Source organism: Coregonus clupeaformis, chromosome 19 (assembly GCF_020615455.1).
Source record: "Coregonus clupeaformis isolate EN_2021a chromosome 19, ASM2061545v1, whole genome shotgun sequence".
NCBI lineage: Eukaryota > Metazoa > Chordata > Actinopteri > Salmoniformes > Salmonidae > Coregonus > Coregonus clupeaformis.
In genome coordinates, this window is record NC_059210.1 from 5,558,264 (window position 1) to 5,573,775 (window position 15,512).

At 42.3% G+C, this 15,512-nt stretch overlaps 1 protein-coding gene across 3 annotated transcripts; it reads left to right on the plus strand.

Moving 5' to 3' along the window:
- The first annotated feature begins 559 nt into the window (after window positions 1-559).
- Window positions 560-15,000, plus strand: hdac10 (histone deacetylase 10). 3 transcript variants are annotated; one of them, XM_041837145.2, is made up of 20 exons: window positions 560-772; window positions 7,822-7,956; window positions 8,040-8,136; window positions 8,336-8,433; window positions 8,598-8,702; window positions 8,824-8,892; window positions 8,992-9,118; window positions 9,248-9,313; window positions 9,428-9,487; window positions 9,584-9,673; window positions 9,805-9,911; window positions 10,022-10,089; window positions 10,220-10,499; window positions 11,116-11,206; window positions 13,567-13,652; window positions 13,765-13,821; window positions 13,911-13,992; window positions 14,175-14,363; window positions 14,520-14,679; window positions 14,829-15,000. In XM_041837145.2, the coding sequence occupies exons 1-20, from the start codon at window positions 708-710 to the stop codon at window positions 14,873-14,875; spliced, it is 2,079 nt and encodes a 692-aa protein (XP_041693079.1). In that variant the 5' UTR covers window positions 560-707; the 3' UTR covers window positions 14,876-15,000. The 3 variants fall into 3 exon arrangements, with proteins under 3 accessions (XP_041693079.1, XP_041693081.1, XP_041693080.1); XM_041837147.2 differs by having other exon boundaries at window positions 560-767; XM_041837146.2 differs by lacking the exon at window positions 560-772 and adding an exon at window positions 1,248-1,372.
- Window positions 15,001-15,512: the final 512 nt, after the last annotated feature.

The window sequence follows — 15,512 nt, forward strand, 5'->3', positions numbered from 1 at the left end:
ATATTTGAATCACTGTTAGGTGATATGGTACAGTCACACTGGCATGTTATTTTCTAGCAGGACTGGTGTCATCTTATGAGTGACCATCAATTGTATATTTCTTTCTCAAGCCCTAAAACATTATACCAACTCATACCACAAGGGGGTGAATTTACAAAGACATAAAACCTGCATTTTTACAGAATATTTTATTTTGAGTGAGCTCAACAAATGTACATCACCTTAAAAAGTAATTTTCCAAATCCACCTGTGTTATTAATACTTAAAAACAATGAAATTCAAAATGTGTAAATGTACACGTTAAGACCAATCAAATATGTCCTGTGGTTAGCGACTTTGTCGCTATATTTAGCGATTATTCGTACCCCTTTAGCGACTTTTTCTGGTGTTATTGGAGACTTTTGGAGGGCCCCACCCCCGTCCCAAAGCAATCACAGGCTGCCCAGTCCTCGCGCAGCAGTCCCTCCCAGCTGCAGTCAGAGCAGGAGACATTCACCAATCCGCGTCCAGACTGCAAATGAATCGCGCATGCGGGAAGCCGCCGCTGGCTGATCCCGCCCCTACATTCAGGGCGGGATGTAAATGTTGGGTGATTTTTTACTCACTTTTTGTCTCTCCCACGACGTTATTCCTATATTCCGTCAATTTAGCTTGAAAGTTGTGATCCCTTTCTTCTGGCATTGAAGTCTCGACTACTTTGTTGAAAGATGTCGTCTGGAACCGCTTTGCTTTATGACGAGGAGATGACCCGCTACAAACTGTTATGGGTTGAGTACGTCTGCTTCCTGATTGTGCATTATGTTGTTCAACCACTGATAACTATCGTTCTATGATGTGTACGTATGAGTGAGCGAGCCAAATCAAAATCAAATCACATTTTATCGGTCGCATACACATATTTAGCAGATGTTATTGCGGGTGTAGCGAAATGCTTGTGTTCCTAGCTCCAACATTGCAGTAATGTCTAACAATACACACTAATCTAAAAGTAAAATAATGGAATTTAGAAATATTAGGACGAGCATGTGTAGGGTGAGTGTACGTGTTCATAAGTGTTTGAGTGCACACTGTTAGCTGGGTCATTCCTGTTATGCGGTGCCTTTTCTGTCCCCAGGGAAGAACACCTCTTATTTAGTGTAAAATGTGGATTCCAAAATATAAAGTTAGGTGTTCTTTACCATAAAAACACAAAGATATGGATCTCAAGGGGAATTTTATGAATCTTTACAATTTTGTTTTCAGTGGATGTAGGCGTTTTTGCCATGTCCCTGATTTCACTTTCCACGCTGTTAGTTTGTAGTAAATCAGCCCCTTCCCATAATGACATCACATTCAGGAAGTGAATGGCGGGAAAACAGCAGTGCAAAGCTAAGTAAGTATCAACACTCGGTTTTATCTATATTTTAATGTTTCATGATGTTGGTCAGTATGTCTCACTCTTACATTTCCACCCTATTAGGGTACATTAGATGAACATGTTATACAATTTTAGAATTTAAAAATACGTTTGACAAAAAAGTTAACATTCTCTTCAACTGTTTACCATTTATGTTAGCAATATCTTGATCACTGACGGTGGCAGGCTAATTTAGCCTCCACATTTCCACCCTGTTAGGCATATGCACCTAACATGGTGGAACATGTACCTAATAGGGTGAACATTTTGTCAGAAAATAAATTACTTGTGGCAATATTTATTACCATTTACATAATACAATACATTTATATTTTACGTATATTTAGCCTTTACAGCAGGGGCGGTGTGTTCATTAGGGCGATATGGGCGACGCACTGCCAAACGGGAAAAGGAAGGGATTTTTTTTCTAATCAATTATATCACGGCAACAGTAGTTATCAGTGTTCTAATCTAGACGTCTGATCTGCCATTAAATGTCCAATCAGGCTAAAGTCGTGCTTCAAATGGCCCCGCCCCTTTTGGGGCGATTTCAGTCAGGTTGAAAATCGCCCCAGAAGTCTCTCATAGACTCTCATGTAAAATCTTTTTTTTTTCAAATATCAGAGCTTTCAATACAATCTCTATGGGTTCCGGGAGGGCTTGCACTTACGCGCTTTCGTCATACGTAACATAAGTAACCATGAACATAACTAAGAAAAGAGCGGGTAGCAGCGTCAATCAATTCACGTACCACTGTCAAGATGGCTAGCTTTGCGAGGCAAAGATGAAACTGAGGGCTCCACCAACCCTGGTATTTTTCTTGGACTTGTCAACTTTGTGGCACAATTAGATGAGGTGTTTGATGACCATCTTAAAAATGCTAAAGTTTTCAAGGGCACATCAAAGACCATTCAAAACAAGCTACTGGAGTGTATGCTAGCGGTCATGAGGGAACATATTGTGGAGGAGGTGAAGTCGGCGAACTTCGTAGCTATCCAAGCTGACGAGACCACGGACGTTTCTACACAGACACAGCTGGTGCTTGTGCTGAGGTACATAGATAGCAACCACAAAGTGCAGGAGCGCTTTTTTGAGTTCCTTCCCATCTCGGAATCAACCTCAGTCTCAATCGCCAGTGTGCTTTTGGAGAGACTGAACGGTCTTTTTGCCGACGACGAGAAAGTCAAACTCATTGCGCAAGCTTACGATGGAGCCAGTGTGATGAGGGGAGAGAAGGCTGGTGTGCAGCAAAAGGTGCGTGAGCATTTCAAGAATGCCCATTACGTGCATTGCTATGCGCATCAGCTGAATTTGATCATGCAGCAAGCTACTTCTCGCATCAAAAAAGTAACTAGTAAACTAGTCCTCAGCATGCCTGATTTCAATGAGAAAGTCATTGACCGCTTTGCTGCATTGAAAGAGAGAAGAGAACAGTTTCAGTACAAGTAATGTAGCCTCTCGCTCTCTTTGTCCCTCCCTGTCTGTCTCTTTAACACACACACGCCCAAATCAGTTCACAGTTGATGTTGTTTAAAATAGTTATTTTTCATTAAAAAAAAGTAAAACAAAAAAAAATCTGTTCATTTTTACAAATCTATACAATTGGCCAGAATATGGTTGTTAATATTTACAAATCTATACAATTGGCCAGAATATGGTTGTTCATTTTTACAAAGCCATACAGATAGCTGTGTTTACCTTTTCTATAAATTATTTTCAAATTCTGTTTTCAGGCAAAATGTCTATCACTGTTCATTTTCACAAATCTATACAAGAGGGCAGAATATGGAAGTCTATAAAAATTTCTTATTACCAATAACTTGCATCAATGTTTTCAGTAGCCTCTATCAAAAGCTCCTGCTTGCTTGTTGTGAATTATGCTCAGGTGCACATATTTCCAATTCAACCATGAGGCCTTTTTGAAGCAAGTAATGTGTATATCAGTATTGACTTATATGCTGCCCCTGTCTTCATGTTGTTGCTGGACATATCTTTTTTTAAAATGTGTGTAGGTCACCTAAATCATCAGAAAAATTGCCCCCCCTGAGAATTTTTTCAGGAGCCGCCACTGCTTTACAGCCATGGGCTTTTATCGCCCAAAAACTGCAGTGAAAGGCACAATGAAGATGCATCAAGTGATAAGTGTGTTGCCAGGTCACGTACAGAGACATAACCTGTCTCTGCTAAATAGATGAGGGGGTCATGGACTGTCCCTGCTTTTAGTTAAAATAAGCAACTAGAAGCTGCTGAGGCTTCAAGATCAACCTAGAAGCTGCTGAGGCTCCAAGATCAACTCTAGAAGCTGTTGAGGCGCCAAGATCTGTGTGCACCATTGAAATCCTGTGGCGACCAGAGGCCATTCACTCTCAGCATATTGGTCAGTGGTGTCCTATGACAATGAGCCATACCCAGGAATCATAACATATGTGGAGGAGGATAACATCCAGGTCAAGTGCATGCACCGTAATGGAATAAACAAATTATTCTGGCCAAGCCCACGCGATGACATCAGCTGGTACGCTGACCACCAGGTAGTATGCCTGATCCCAGAGCTTGGGGTTACATAAAAGGTACATAAAAGACCACTTTGGAAACCATTGAGCTACAACTGGAGAAAAGGGACTTGCAGTATGTGGACGGGGGGCTGGAGAGGAGTGGAGTGGAGAAAAGGGTTGAGTTGGAAGGGTTTTAGAAGGGAGTGAAGTGGAGGAGAGACGAGAGGAAAGAAGGGGAGGGGGGGCACTTTTTAAACGTTCATGTATCCTTATACAGTTGAAGTCGGAAGTTTACATACATCTTAGCCAAATACATTTAAACTCAGTTTTTCACAATTCCTGACATTTAATCCTAGTAAAAATTCCCTGCCTTAGGTCAGTTAGGATCACCACTTTATTTTCAGAATGTGAAATGTCAGAATAACAGTAGAGAGAATTATTTCTTTCAGCTTGTATTTCTTTCATCACATTCCCAGTGGGTCAGAAGTTTACATACACTCAATTAGTATTTGGTAGCATTGCCTTTACATTGTTTAACTTGGGTCAAACGTTTCGGGTAGCCTTCCACAAGCTTCCCACAATAAGTTGGGTGAATTTTGGCCCATTCCTCCTGACAGAGCTGGTGTAACTGAGTCAGGTTTGTAGGCATCCTTGCTCGCACACACTTTTTCAGTTCTGCCCACACATTTTCTATAGGATTGAGGTCAGGGCTTTGTGATGGCCACTCCAATACCTTGACTTTGTTGTCATTAAGCCATTTTGCCACAACTTTGGAGGTATGCTTGGGGTCATTGCCCATTTGGAAGACCCATTTGCGACCAAGCTTTAACTTCCTGACTGATGTTGCTTCAATATATCCACATCATTTTCCTTCCTCATGATGCCATCTATTTTGTGAAGTGCACCAGTCCCTCCTGCAGCAAAGCACCCCCACAGCATGATGCTGCCACCCCCGTGCTTCACGTATATTAACTGCACCTGTTTGAACTCGTTACCTGTATAAAAGACACCTGTCCACACACTCAATCAAACAGACTCCAACCTCTCCACAATGGCCAAGACCAGAGAGCTGTGTAAGGACATCAGGGATAAAATTGTAGACCTGCACAAGGCTGGGATGGGCTACAGGACAATAGGCAAGCAGCTTGGTGAGAAGGCAACAACTGTTGGCGCAATTATTAGAAAATGGAAGAAGTTCAAGATGACGGTCAATCACCCTCGGTCTGGGGCTCCATGCAAGATCTCACCTCGTGGGGCATCAATGATCATGAGGAAGGTGAGGGATCAGCCCACAACTACACAGCAGGACCTGGTCAATGACCTGAAGAGAGCTGGGACCACAGTCTCAAAGAAAACCATTAGTAACACACTACGCCGTCATGGATTAAAATCCTGCAGCGCACGCAAGGTCCCCCTGCTCAAGCCAGCGCATGTCCAGGCCCATCTGAAGTTTGCCAATGACCATCTGGATGATCCAGAGGAGGAATGGGAGAAGGTCATGTGGTCTGATGAGACAAAAATAGAGCTTTCTGGTCTAAACTCCACTCGCCGTGTTTGGAGGAAGAAGAAGGATGAGTACAACCCCAAGAACACCATCCCAACCGTGAAGCATGGAGGTGGAAACATCATTCTTTGGGGATGCTTTTATGCAAAGGGGACAGGACGACTGCACCGTATTGAGGGGAGGATGGATGGGGCTATGTATCGCGAGATCTTGGCCAACAACCTCCTTCCCTCAGTAAGAGCATTGAAGATGGGTCGTGGCTGGGTCTTCCAGCATGACAACGACCCAAAACACACAGCCAGGGCAACTAAGGAGTGGCTCCGTAAGAAGCATCTCAAGGTCCTGGAGTGGCCTAGCCAGTCTCCAGACCTGAACCCAATAGAAAATCTTTGGAGGGAGCTGAAGTCCGTATTGCCCAGCGACAGCCCTGAAACCTGAAGGATCTGAAGAAGGTCTGTATGGAGGAGTGGGCCAAAATCCCTGCTGCAGTGTGTGCAAACCTGGTCAAGAACTACAGGAAACTGATGATCTCTGTAATTGCAAACAAAGGTTTCTGTACTAAATATTAAGTTTTGCTTTTCTGATGTATCAAATACTTATGTCATGCAATAAAATGCAAATTAATTACTTAAAAATCATACAATGTGATTTTCTGGATTTTTGTTTTAGATTACGTTTCTCACAGTTGAAGTGTACCTATGATAAAAATTACAGACCTCTATATGCTTTGTAAGTAGGAAAACCTGCAAAATCGGCAGTGTATCAAATACTTGTTCTCCCCACTGTAGGACTCGTTTTACTGTGAATATAGATACTTTTGTACCTGTTTCCTCCAGCATCTTCACAAGGTCCTTTGCTGTTGTTCTGGGATTGATTTGCACTTTTCGCACCAAAGTACGTTCATCTCTAGGAGACAGAACGCGTCTCCTTCCTGAGCGGTATGACGGCTGCGTGGTCCCATGGTGTTTATACTTGCGTACTATTGTTTGTACAGATGAACCAGAATTGAGGTCTTCACTGATTTCTTTTGATTTTCCCATGATGTCAAGCAAAGAAGCACTGAGTTTGAAGGTAGGCCTTGAAATACATCCACAGGTACACCTCCAATTGACTCAAATGATGTCAATTAGCCTATCAGAAGCTTCTAAAGCCATGACATCATTTTCTGGAATTTTCCAAGCTGTTTAAAGGCACAGTCAACTTAGTATATGTAAACTTCTCACCACTGGAATTGTGATACAGTGAATTATAAGTGAAATTATCTGTCTGTAAACAATTGTTGGAAAAATTACTTCTGTCATGCACAAAGTAGATGTCCTAATCGACAAGAAATGTGTGGAGTGTTTGAAAAAACGAGTTTTAATGACTCCATCCTAAGTGTATGTAAACTTCCGACTTCAACTGTATATATGACATATTTTACAAATGCTGAGTAACCATTTTATTAAGCAAAGAGTTGTTAGGAGCAAAATGAGTAGGGCTGTTTATCATAAAATGCCTGTCTAGTGTGTTTTAACTTGAACAAACAGGTAATTTTCAAATCCAATCCAATTGTTTTACATCTAGCTATGTTGTTCTAATGCAATACTCGTGTTTTTATGTTGTTTTACAAACTTAGTTTGACAATGTTTTTAAAAAGACAAAGTAAATAGAAAATGTATTAAATAGAAAGTGGTTATAATTATAAATGTAATGTTATTTTTTAAAACCATTTCACTGGATAAGAGCGTCTGCTAAATAATGTAAATGTAAATTTAAAAGTTCATAAAATATATTTAATTATTTAAATATTCTGTTCATTATTGGTGTTAGTTACACCCTGTTATTGCTTTACATCCTGTTATGCTTTATTCCACCCTGTTAGGTTAGGGTTTTAAAATCATAATTGAACAATACCATCAAATGTTATGTATGTCTTTGTGGTAACTTGTAGAGATAGAAGGGGTCAACTACATATGCAAAAATCTTGACCAAATTCTTATTAGGAAAAATGTGGCGCAAATGAAGCGCTGGTTCCGAAAATAAAAGACGTTTGGCTCAATAATCTTTGATTTATAATTATTTGAAGAAAATAAAGAAACGTAATAGAGCAAAGGACATTTGATGTTTTAGAAAATGTAAGGCTGTAACGTAACAAAATGTGGAAAAAGTCAAGGGGTCTGAATACTTTCCGAAGGCACTTTACATGCATTGTTTCAGATAGTTATGTCTATGTCCCTAACAGGGTGGAAGTATCCCATGGTGCATGTGTGAAGAATATGCCTATATTTATTAGGATTTGAATACCTGAGCCTGACCAATATGTTTTTCTGAAAGTCAAACATGTCCTTTTTCTGATCGTTTTTTTCACAGAAGTCACGACATAGCAGGAATGACCCAGCTAATTGTTTGTCTTACTTTTTTTCTTTTGCATGTCCTCTCTTCAGCCCGGCATGTAAGATCGAGGTCCCTGAGCGTCTGACTGTGAGTCACACAGCTCTGCAGAAGGAGGGTCTGGCTGATCGCTGTGTCTCTGTGCCTGTACGCCAGGCCACCGACGCAGAGATCCTACTGGCTCACAGGTGAGTCTATCCACACACACACACACACACACACACAAACACACAAACACACACACATCCACTGCTCTATGTCGTACCTACAGTGAGGAGTACCTGGAGGCAGTAAAGAAGACACCTCACATGAGCCTGGATGAGCTGAGGAACTTCACCCAGCAGTATGGGGATGTCTACTTCCACCCGGTGAGATGACATGGACAGTCAGTCAGTCAACTAACCAACCAACTAGTCAATCAATCAACTAATCGCTGCATTGTCCCAATTGGAGAAGATATAGTGCACATAATATAGAAAAGCACAGAACGAGACCTGACTATGAGGCTGACGGAAACAGAGTTAGCATTGTGAAACCCATGTTCTCTGCTTGTGTTTTCGTCTCTAGAACATCTACCACTGTGCCAAGTTGGCCATCGGGGCCACTCTCCAGCTGGTGGACAGTGTGATGACGGGGAAAGTAAGGAACGGCATGGCCTTGGTCAGGTGAGTTTTAACCATGGAGGAACAGAGAACATATGGGTTTATCCTCAGCTGTTTTATTTACAATGCCCCTCAAGGTGTCATGGACTTCCTGTATGCACAGTTACAGTATCTGGTACTCAGGATTCATCTCCCTCCCACCTCTTTTCATCATGCCCCTCCCCCAGGCCCCCAGGACACCACAGTCAGCGCAGTGCTGCCAACGGCTTCTGTGTGTTCAACAATGTGGCCATCGCTGCCCACTATGCCAAGAAACACTACAATGTCAAGAGGTGAGCAGGGCCTGGATAGAACCCACTCTTAACTGATTCCACTGTATGCCTTTCAAAATAGAATTAGAAATAGAATAGGAGAATGTGTGTTGTTTTTCTAAGAATGTTTTTGTTTCCCCAGGGTGTTAATAGTGGACTGGGATGTGCATCATGGACAGGGGGTGCAGTTCGCTTTTGAGGATGACCCAAGGTGAGTATCTTTTCTTGATCCTAACTGGACTTTTTGTCTGGTATTCCATCCTGTCTGATCTGCAGATTGCTCTGACTGACGCCCCTCTCTTTCCCCCAGTGTGCTCTACTTCTCCTGGCACCGCTATGAGCACCAAGGCTTCTGGCCCAACCTGAGGGAATCGGACTATGACAGTGTGGGCAAGGAGAAGGGTGCTGGCTTTAACATCAACGTACCCTGGAACAAGGTGAGTCCCATAGAAGTAGAATTCTAGAAGTAATTTTATATCAAGGAGCCCTACCTACCATACAGTACTTGTTACTTTCTCCGTAGCATTATGCTTTCAGTTATCATTTGATCTCTTGACTGGTTACAGGTGGGGATGGAGAACAGTGATTACCTTTCTGTCTTCTTCCATGTTCTCCTACCTATCGCATATGAGGTGAGGCATTCTCCTTGGTCAGAATCGGCAGCACTCACAAAACGTGTGATGTTCAATCTCTCTACATATCAATCTCAAATCATGACTGAATGAAATTAATGCTCTTTCCTCCAGTTCAGCCCAGATTTGGTCTTTGTGTGTGCTGGCTTTGACTCTGCCATTGGTGACCCAGAGGTAAGGCATTCTACTTCTTAAATGAATGACAAACAAATATAGGCCTAGACACTTGTTATGGTATTACAGTATAATCAATTTATGCTTGTGTCCTAGGGTCACATGTGTGCCACCCCAGACATCTTTGCCCACCTGACCCACCTCCTAAAGTCCCTGGCTGGGGGGAAACTGTGTGCTGTCCTGGAGGTGACTGTCACTCATAGACTTTTATATATTTAACAGTGTCACTCTGTTCTGAAATGAGTCACAAGAACAAAACAGGAACTGTTTCTGCTGCTGTTTTTTTGTACCTCGATTCACTCTAAAAACTATTTTAGGGAGGGTACAACTTGACCTCACTGGCCCAATCAGTGTGCCAGACCGTCCAGACCTTACTCGGAGATCCCGCCCCCCAAACATCAGAACTGAACGGCCCATGTGAGAGGTGGGTTGTCGTGTCAATCAGAGCTTTAAAAAGGCTATAAACCTAAATAGCTTGTACAGTCAGTTAAAACACTGCATTGTGTCTCTGCCTCGCTCTCTCCGTCCCTGCAGTGCTCTGGAGTCCATTCAGTGTGTGAGATCAGCTCACAAGCCGTACTGGGCCTGCCTCAAACATGCAGGTACTATATAACATCGCTCTCTGATCACTCTCAGATCTCATCACTTCATTTACAACATATCAACCTGCATTATCATAATAGAACTATTAATCTTATCTTTCTTCCCTCCCTCTCTTCAATTCCCTTCCAGTTGCCCCACCCGTGTCTGAGCCCAGCACTAAACGCTGTAAGCTGGTAGAGAAGGAAGAGGGTGTGCAGGCTGAGGGGGGTCAGGAAGAAGAGGGTCAGGAAGAAGAGGGGGATGGTCAGAAAGAGGAGGAAGAGGAGGTGGTGTGGATGAAGCCTCCGTCCCGGTTGGCTCCTCCGGTCCACACTGAAGTGGCGCTCCCTGCTGACCTGGAGGTCCCTGACAGATGTGACCGTGTGAGGTCATCACTGGCCCCAACTCTTGAGATACTGCAAAGACTCAGGTCTGTCCCTAACATGTACTGTAAAGACTCAGGTCTTTTCCTAACCTATACTCCTGAGATACTACAGAGATTTAAGTCTGTCCCCAACAAATGTCCCCAGCTACATTCACAACCCACAGATATATTCACCCACAGTACTGTTAAAGCTGCATTATGTAACTTTTTTGGCAACCTGATCAAATTCACATGGAAATGTGTGTTTATAGATCTGTCATTCTCATTGAAAGCAAGTCTAAGAAGTGGTAGATCTGTTCTATGTGTGCTATTTCTATGCTTCCAGTTTTTGTGTCTTTTACTTTTGGTTTTGTACACCAGCTGAAAATACAATATTTTTGGTTATGTTAAATATATTTTAGTGGTTTAGATGGTACAATGATTCTCTACACTATACTTGCTTGTTTTGTCACATAAACTGAAATTAGGCAAACTATTCTAATTTAATTAGCAACCAGGAAATGGCGGAGCGATTTCTGCCTAGTGCGTCTTTTAAAGTATGATCATAGTTCCTGTTTAATCAATTTGTACTTTTACTTTGATAATATGATTATAGATCATATTTATTGGACTCCAATGTTTTTGGTGAAGCTTCAGTAATATTGTCTTATTTTATAACCAGGGATAACTTTTTTGAAGGGTCGGCAGAGGAGGAAGCTCTCATGCCTCTCTGCAGCATCATCGCGCTCTTTGAAAAGATGACAAAACAAGAGGTGAGCTCACTGTTGATAGACGTGTTTAGAAGTTGAGAGTGATTTTTAATCTTACTCATCAAAAGTCGTTTGCATTGTGAACCATTACGTACATCAAATTATAGACTGATCATGTCTTTGTCAGTGGGCAAACGTACAAAATCAGCAGGGGATCAAATACTTTTTCCCCTCACTGTAACTGTTGCCTGTGTGTTTCTTTAGTACCAGTACACTTTGTGTTGCCTTTGTTTGCTTGTGATAAAGTAATGTAACACATTGCTATTCCTGGGGATGGAGTATGATGAATACACAGAGGGTATTGTGTGTGTTTATACACTACCAGCCTAAAGTTTGGACACCTACTCATTTAAGGGTTTTTCTTTATTTTGACTATTTTTTACATTGTAGAATAATAGTGAAGACATCAAAACTATGAAATAACACATGGAATCATGTAGGAACCAGAAAAGTGTTAAACAAATCAACCAGATTCTTCAAAGTAGCCACCCTTTGCCTTGATGACAGCTTTGCACACTCTTGGCATTCTCTCAACCAGCTTCATGAGGTAGTCACCTGGAATGCATTTCAGTTAACAGGTGTGCCTTGTTAAAAGTTAATTTGTGGAATTTATTTCCTTCTTAATGCATTTGTGTCAATCAGTTGTGTTGTGACAAGGTAGGGGGGTATACAGAAGATAGCCCTATTTGGTAAAAGACCAAGTCCATATTATGGCAAGAACAGCTCAAATAAGCAAAGAGAAATGACAGTCCATCATTACTTTAAGACATGAAGGTCAGTCAATAAGGAACATTTGCAGTCGCAAAAACCATCAAGTGCTATGATGAAACTGGCTCTCATGAGGACCGCCACAGAAATGGAAGACCCAGAGTTACCTCTGCTGCAGAGGATAAGTTCATTAGAGTTATCAGCCTCAGAAATTGCAGCCCAAATAAATGCTTCACAGAGTTCAACAGACACATCTCAACATTAACTGTTCAGAGGAGACTGTGTGAATCAGGCCTTTATGGTCGAATTGCTGCAAAGAAACCACTATTAAAAGACCCCAATAATAAGAAGAGACTTGCTTGGGCCAAGAAACACCAGCAATGGACATTAAACCTGTGGAAATGTGTCCTTTGGTCTGGAGTCCAAATTTGAGATTTTTGGTTCCAACCGTCGTGGCTTTGTGAGACGCAGTGTGGGTGAACGGATGATCTCCGCATGTGTATTTCCCACCGTAAAGCATGGAGGAGGAGGTGTTAAGGTGTGGGGGTGCTTTGCTGGTGACACTGTGATTTATTTAGACACATAACCAGCATGGCTACCACAGCATTCTGCAGCGATGCGCCATCCCATCTGGTTTGGGCTTAGTGGGACTATCATTTGTTTTTCAACATGACAATGACCCAACACACCTCCAGGCTGTGTAAGGGCTATTTTACCAAGAAAGAGAGTGCTGGAGTGCTGCATCAGATGGCCTCCACAATCCCCCGACCTCAACCCAATTGAGATGGTTTGGGATGAGTCGGACCGCATAGTGAAGGAAAAGCAGCCAACAAGTGCTCAGCATATGTGGGAACTCCTTCAAGACTGTTGGAAAAGCATTCCAGGTGAAGCTGGTTAAGAGAATGCCAAGAGTGTGCAAAGCTGTCATCAAGGCAAAGGGTGGCTATTTGAAGAATCTCAAATATAACATATTTTGATTTGTTTAACACTTTTTTAGTTACTACATGATTCCATATGTGTTATTTGGGAGATGTTGTAGTGTATGGAAATTATGACTGTTTTAAGTGGAACTGAACGTGTGCTTTGTTTAAAGGAACCGAGGGGGGGATGGTTTATGATGGTATTTGAAATGTGCCTTTTTGAGGATGACGCCCGAGGGGAGACTGGTGATTGGCCAGAAGAGGGGGTAACCCTTATTTTGGCAGTGTCTATATAAGAAGGGTTTTGGACAATAAACCCCAGAGCGGTTATTATAATTCGAGGCAACTGCTCTCCAGACAACGCGTGTCTGTAATTTATGCTGTAACCTCGTGGTATGAATAAAAACTTCTGACACGATGCAGCATAGATGGACTCTTTTGTTGACAGCAATGATGACCACCATTCATCATATACTACAATGTCTTCAATATTATTCTACAATGTTGAAAATAGTAAAAAATTAAAGAAAAACCCTGGAATTAGTAGGTGTTCAAACTTGACTGGTGCTGTATATTTGTAACTGAACTATGGGGCTATTATTCCCAGCATCACAAATAGTAGAGAGATGGTGTGGTTTGGCCTCTGATTTTTGGTTTGGCTTTGGCTAACCTGGCACTTTATTATTATTATAATAATAATTATTATTATCAATAAACTTTGATGCTGTCTGTCAGATTCGTAACGGTCTGGCGCTGGTGCCTGATGTCTCCGTGGCGATGCTGTGTGCAGTGCAGCATGCTGGGATGTCTCTCACCAACCGGTATACACCGTTTATGACCTTTGACCTTGAGTACATTCTCAATACTGGACATGCATAAACCAGTAGGGAAACTGGTGGCGAACACTGTTGGTGGGTTTTTTTCTCTTCACAGGTTGTTGCTGGTATACCTGGGGGATGGGGAGATCCCGACATACATCACTGAGGACGGGTGAGAATGTTTGCACAGTACGTTGAGTAACCACACAGTCATAAACACCCTTCTAAACCATAAACATCTCCTTCACCTTTCTCTTTTAGGAAAGCACTAGTGGTGCAGATCAGCAGTAAGGAGCCAGAGGAGCAGAAATCCAAATATCAGGTTTCTGTGTGTCTGAAAAAGGTAGAGCAAATGATTTGGAAAAGGAAACGTACAATACTCCTACGACATGATTCTCTTGTTGCTCTTGCCAAGGTTTTATGGAGGAGATGTATGTTATTATTTTCTACCTTATGTTAATGCATAGCATCTGTTGTGTACAGTGTATTATAACAGTCAATGTGTGTGTTTGCGTCCCACCACAGGGCTGCAGTGATGTGCCAGGGTTGATGCAGGCTGTGCTGTGCCTGCTCCTACCTCTGGCCTATGAGTATGACCCTGGGCTGGTGCTGCTGGTGCAGGGGCCAGGCAGTGGGGTGGGGAAGGCAGCCTGGGCACAGATCACCAGCCTACTCCAGGGCCTGGCACAGGGCCACACACTGGCCCTTCTACAGGTGAGGGACACCAAGGGAGTGAGGGCCCCACGTTGACTTGCTAAAGCCTTTGGTCCTAGCTATGCAGGTTTAAAGTATTTTGAATTATGATTTAATTTTTTTGGTCATATGAGTGTTGCAGGGATGATCTTCTAACATATTGTTGTCATATCCCAGGAGGGTGAGAAGGAGGCTGTAGGGGCCACGGCAGCCTCTCTGCTGGGGGACCCTGCTCCCTCTCTGGGGCCCCTAGGGGCCCCTCTCCCTGAGGACGTGGAGGCCATGGAGAGACTGAGACAGAGGCTGCAGACACACTGGGGACTACTGCAGACTGCAGGTGAACAGATGATCACAGCCTCTAAGGGAACCTATTCAGTTACTCAAATGGATAATAACATTTTAGAAAACCGAAATAGTTATTAGTATAGACACATCAAGAAAAGACTGACCACTCAGATTGTTAATCCCTTTTTGTCCTTTTTAAAGCTGCAAAGGGGAAAGAAGTTGAGGAAAAAGGGCAGAACCAGGACTGAAGTAATCCAGGAACTGAAGTAATCCCCACACTGGTTGGGTTTGTAACCAGGGGAGAAGATCCATCTCCCAACCTTCCATTTTTATACTGTTTGTAATTTTGGTTATTAAAAACGATTCAACTATCTGTTGGTCTTTCCACTATCTAGTAATTGAAAATGTCTGAAACTTGCAGCACTGCATAATCTCCATATTGCAACACAGTAACCATGATATTCATATTTTGTTATCTGTTTTAATCAGTCCATGTGTGATGGAAGTTGAGAAATAACTTCCTGTTTGCACAAATGAAGTGAAGTCATAGGGTCATTCAGTATTAATACAGAGGATGCAGCCAGCTGTTGGTCAGAAAATATGTAGACAATTCTGTGATGTGTGTCAAAAGCAAAACCTATTTTCTATGGAAAACTAGAGCATACCACATAAATACTGCTGTAAAACACTTCTGCCAAAATACATAGAAATCGGAAAACATCCCGAAATATCCACAATATAAATGTGTTAGTTATTTCTTAGTTGCTCAGAGTATTAGATGTGGTTCTGATTCTGAATAAGGACTACTGATATAGATGTTGAGTAGCCTATGACAAATTGTTATGCATCAAGCAGTGGTCAGTCCCTCTCTGGGCTATTGTGTGA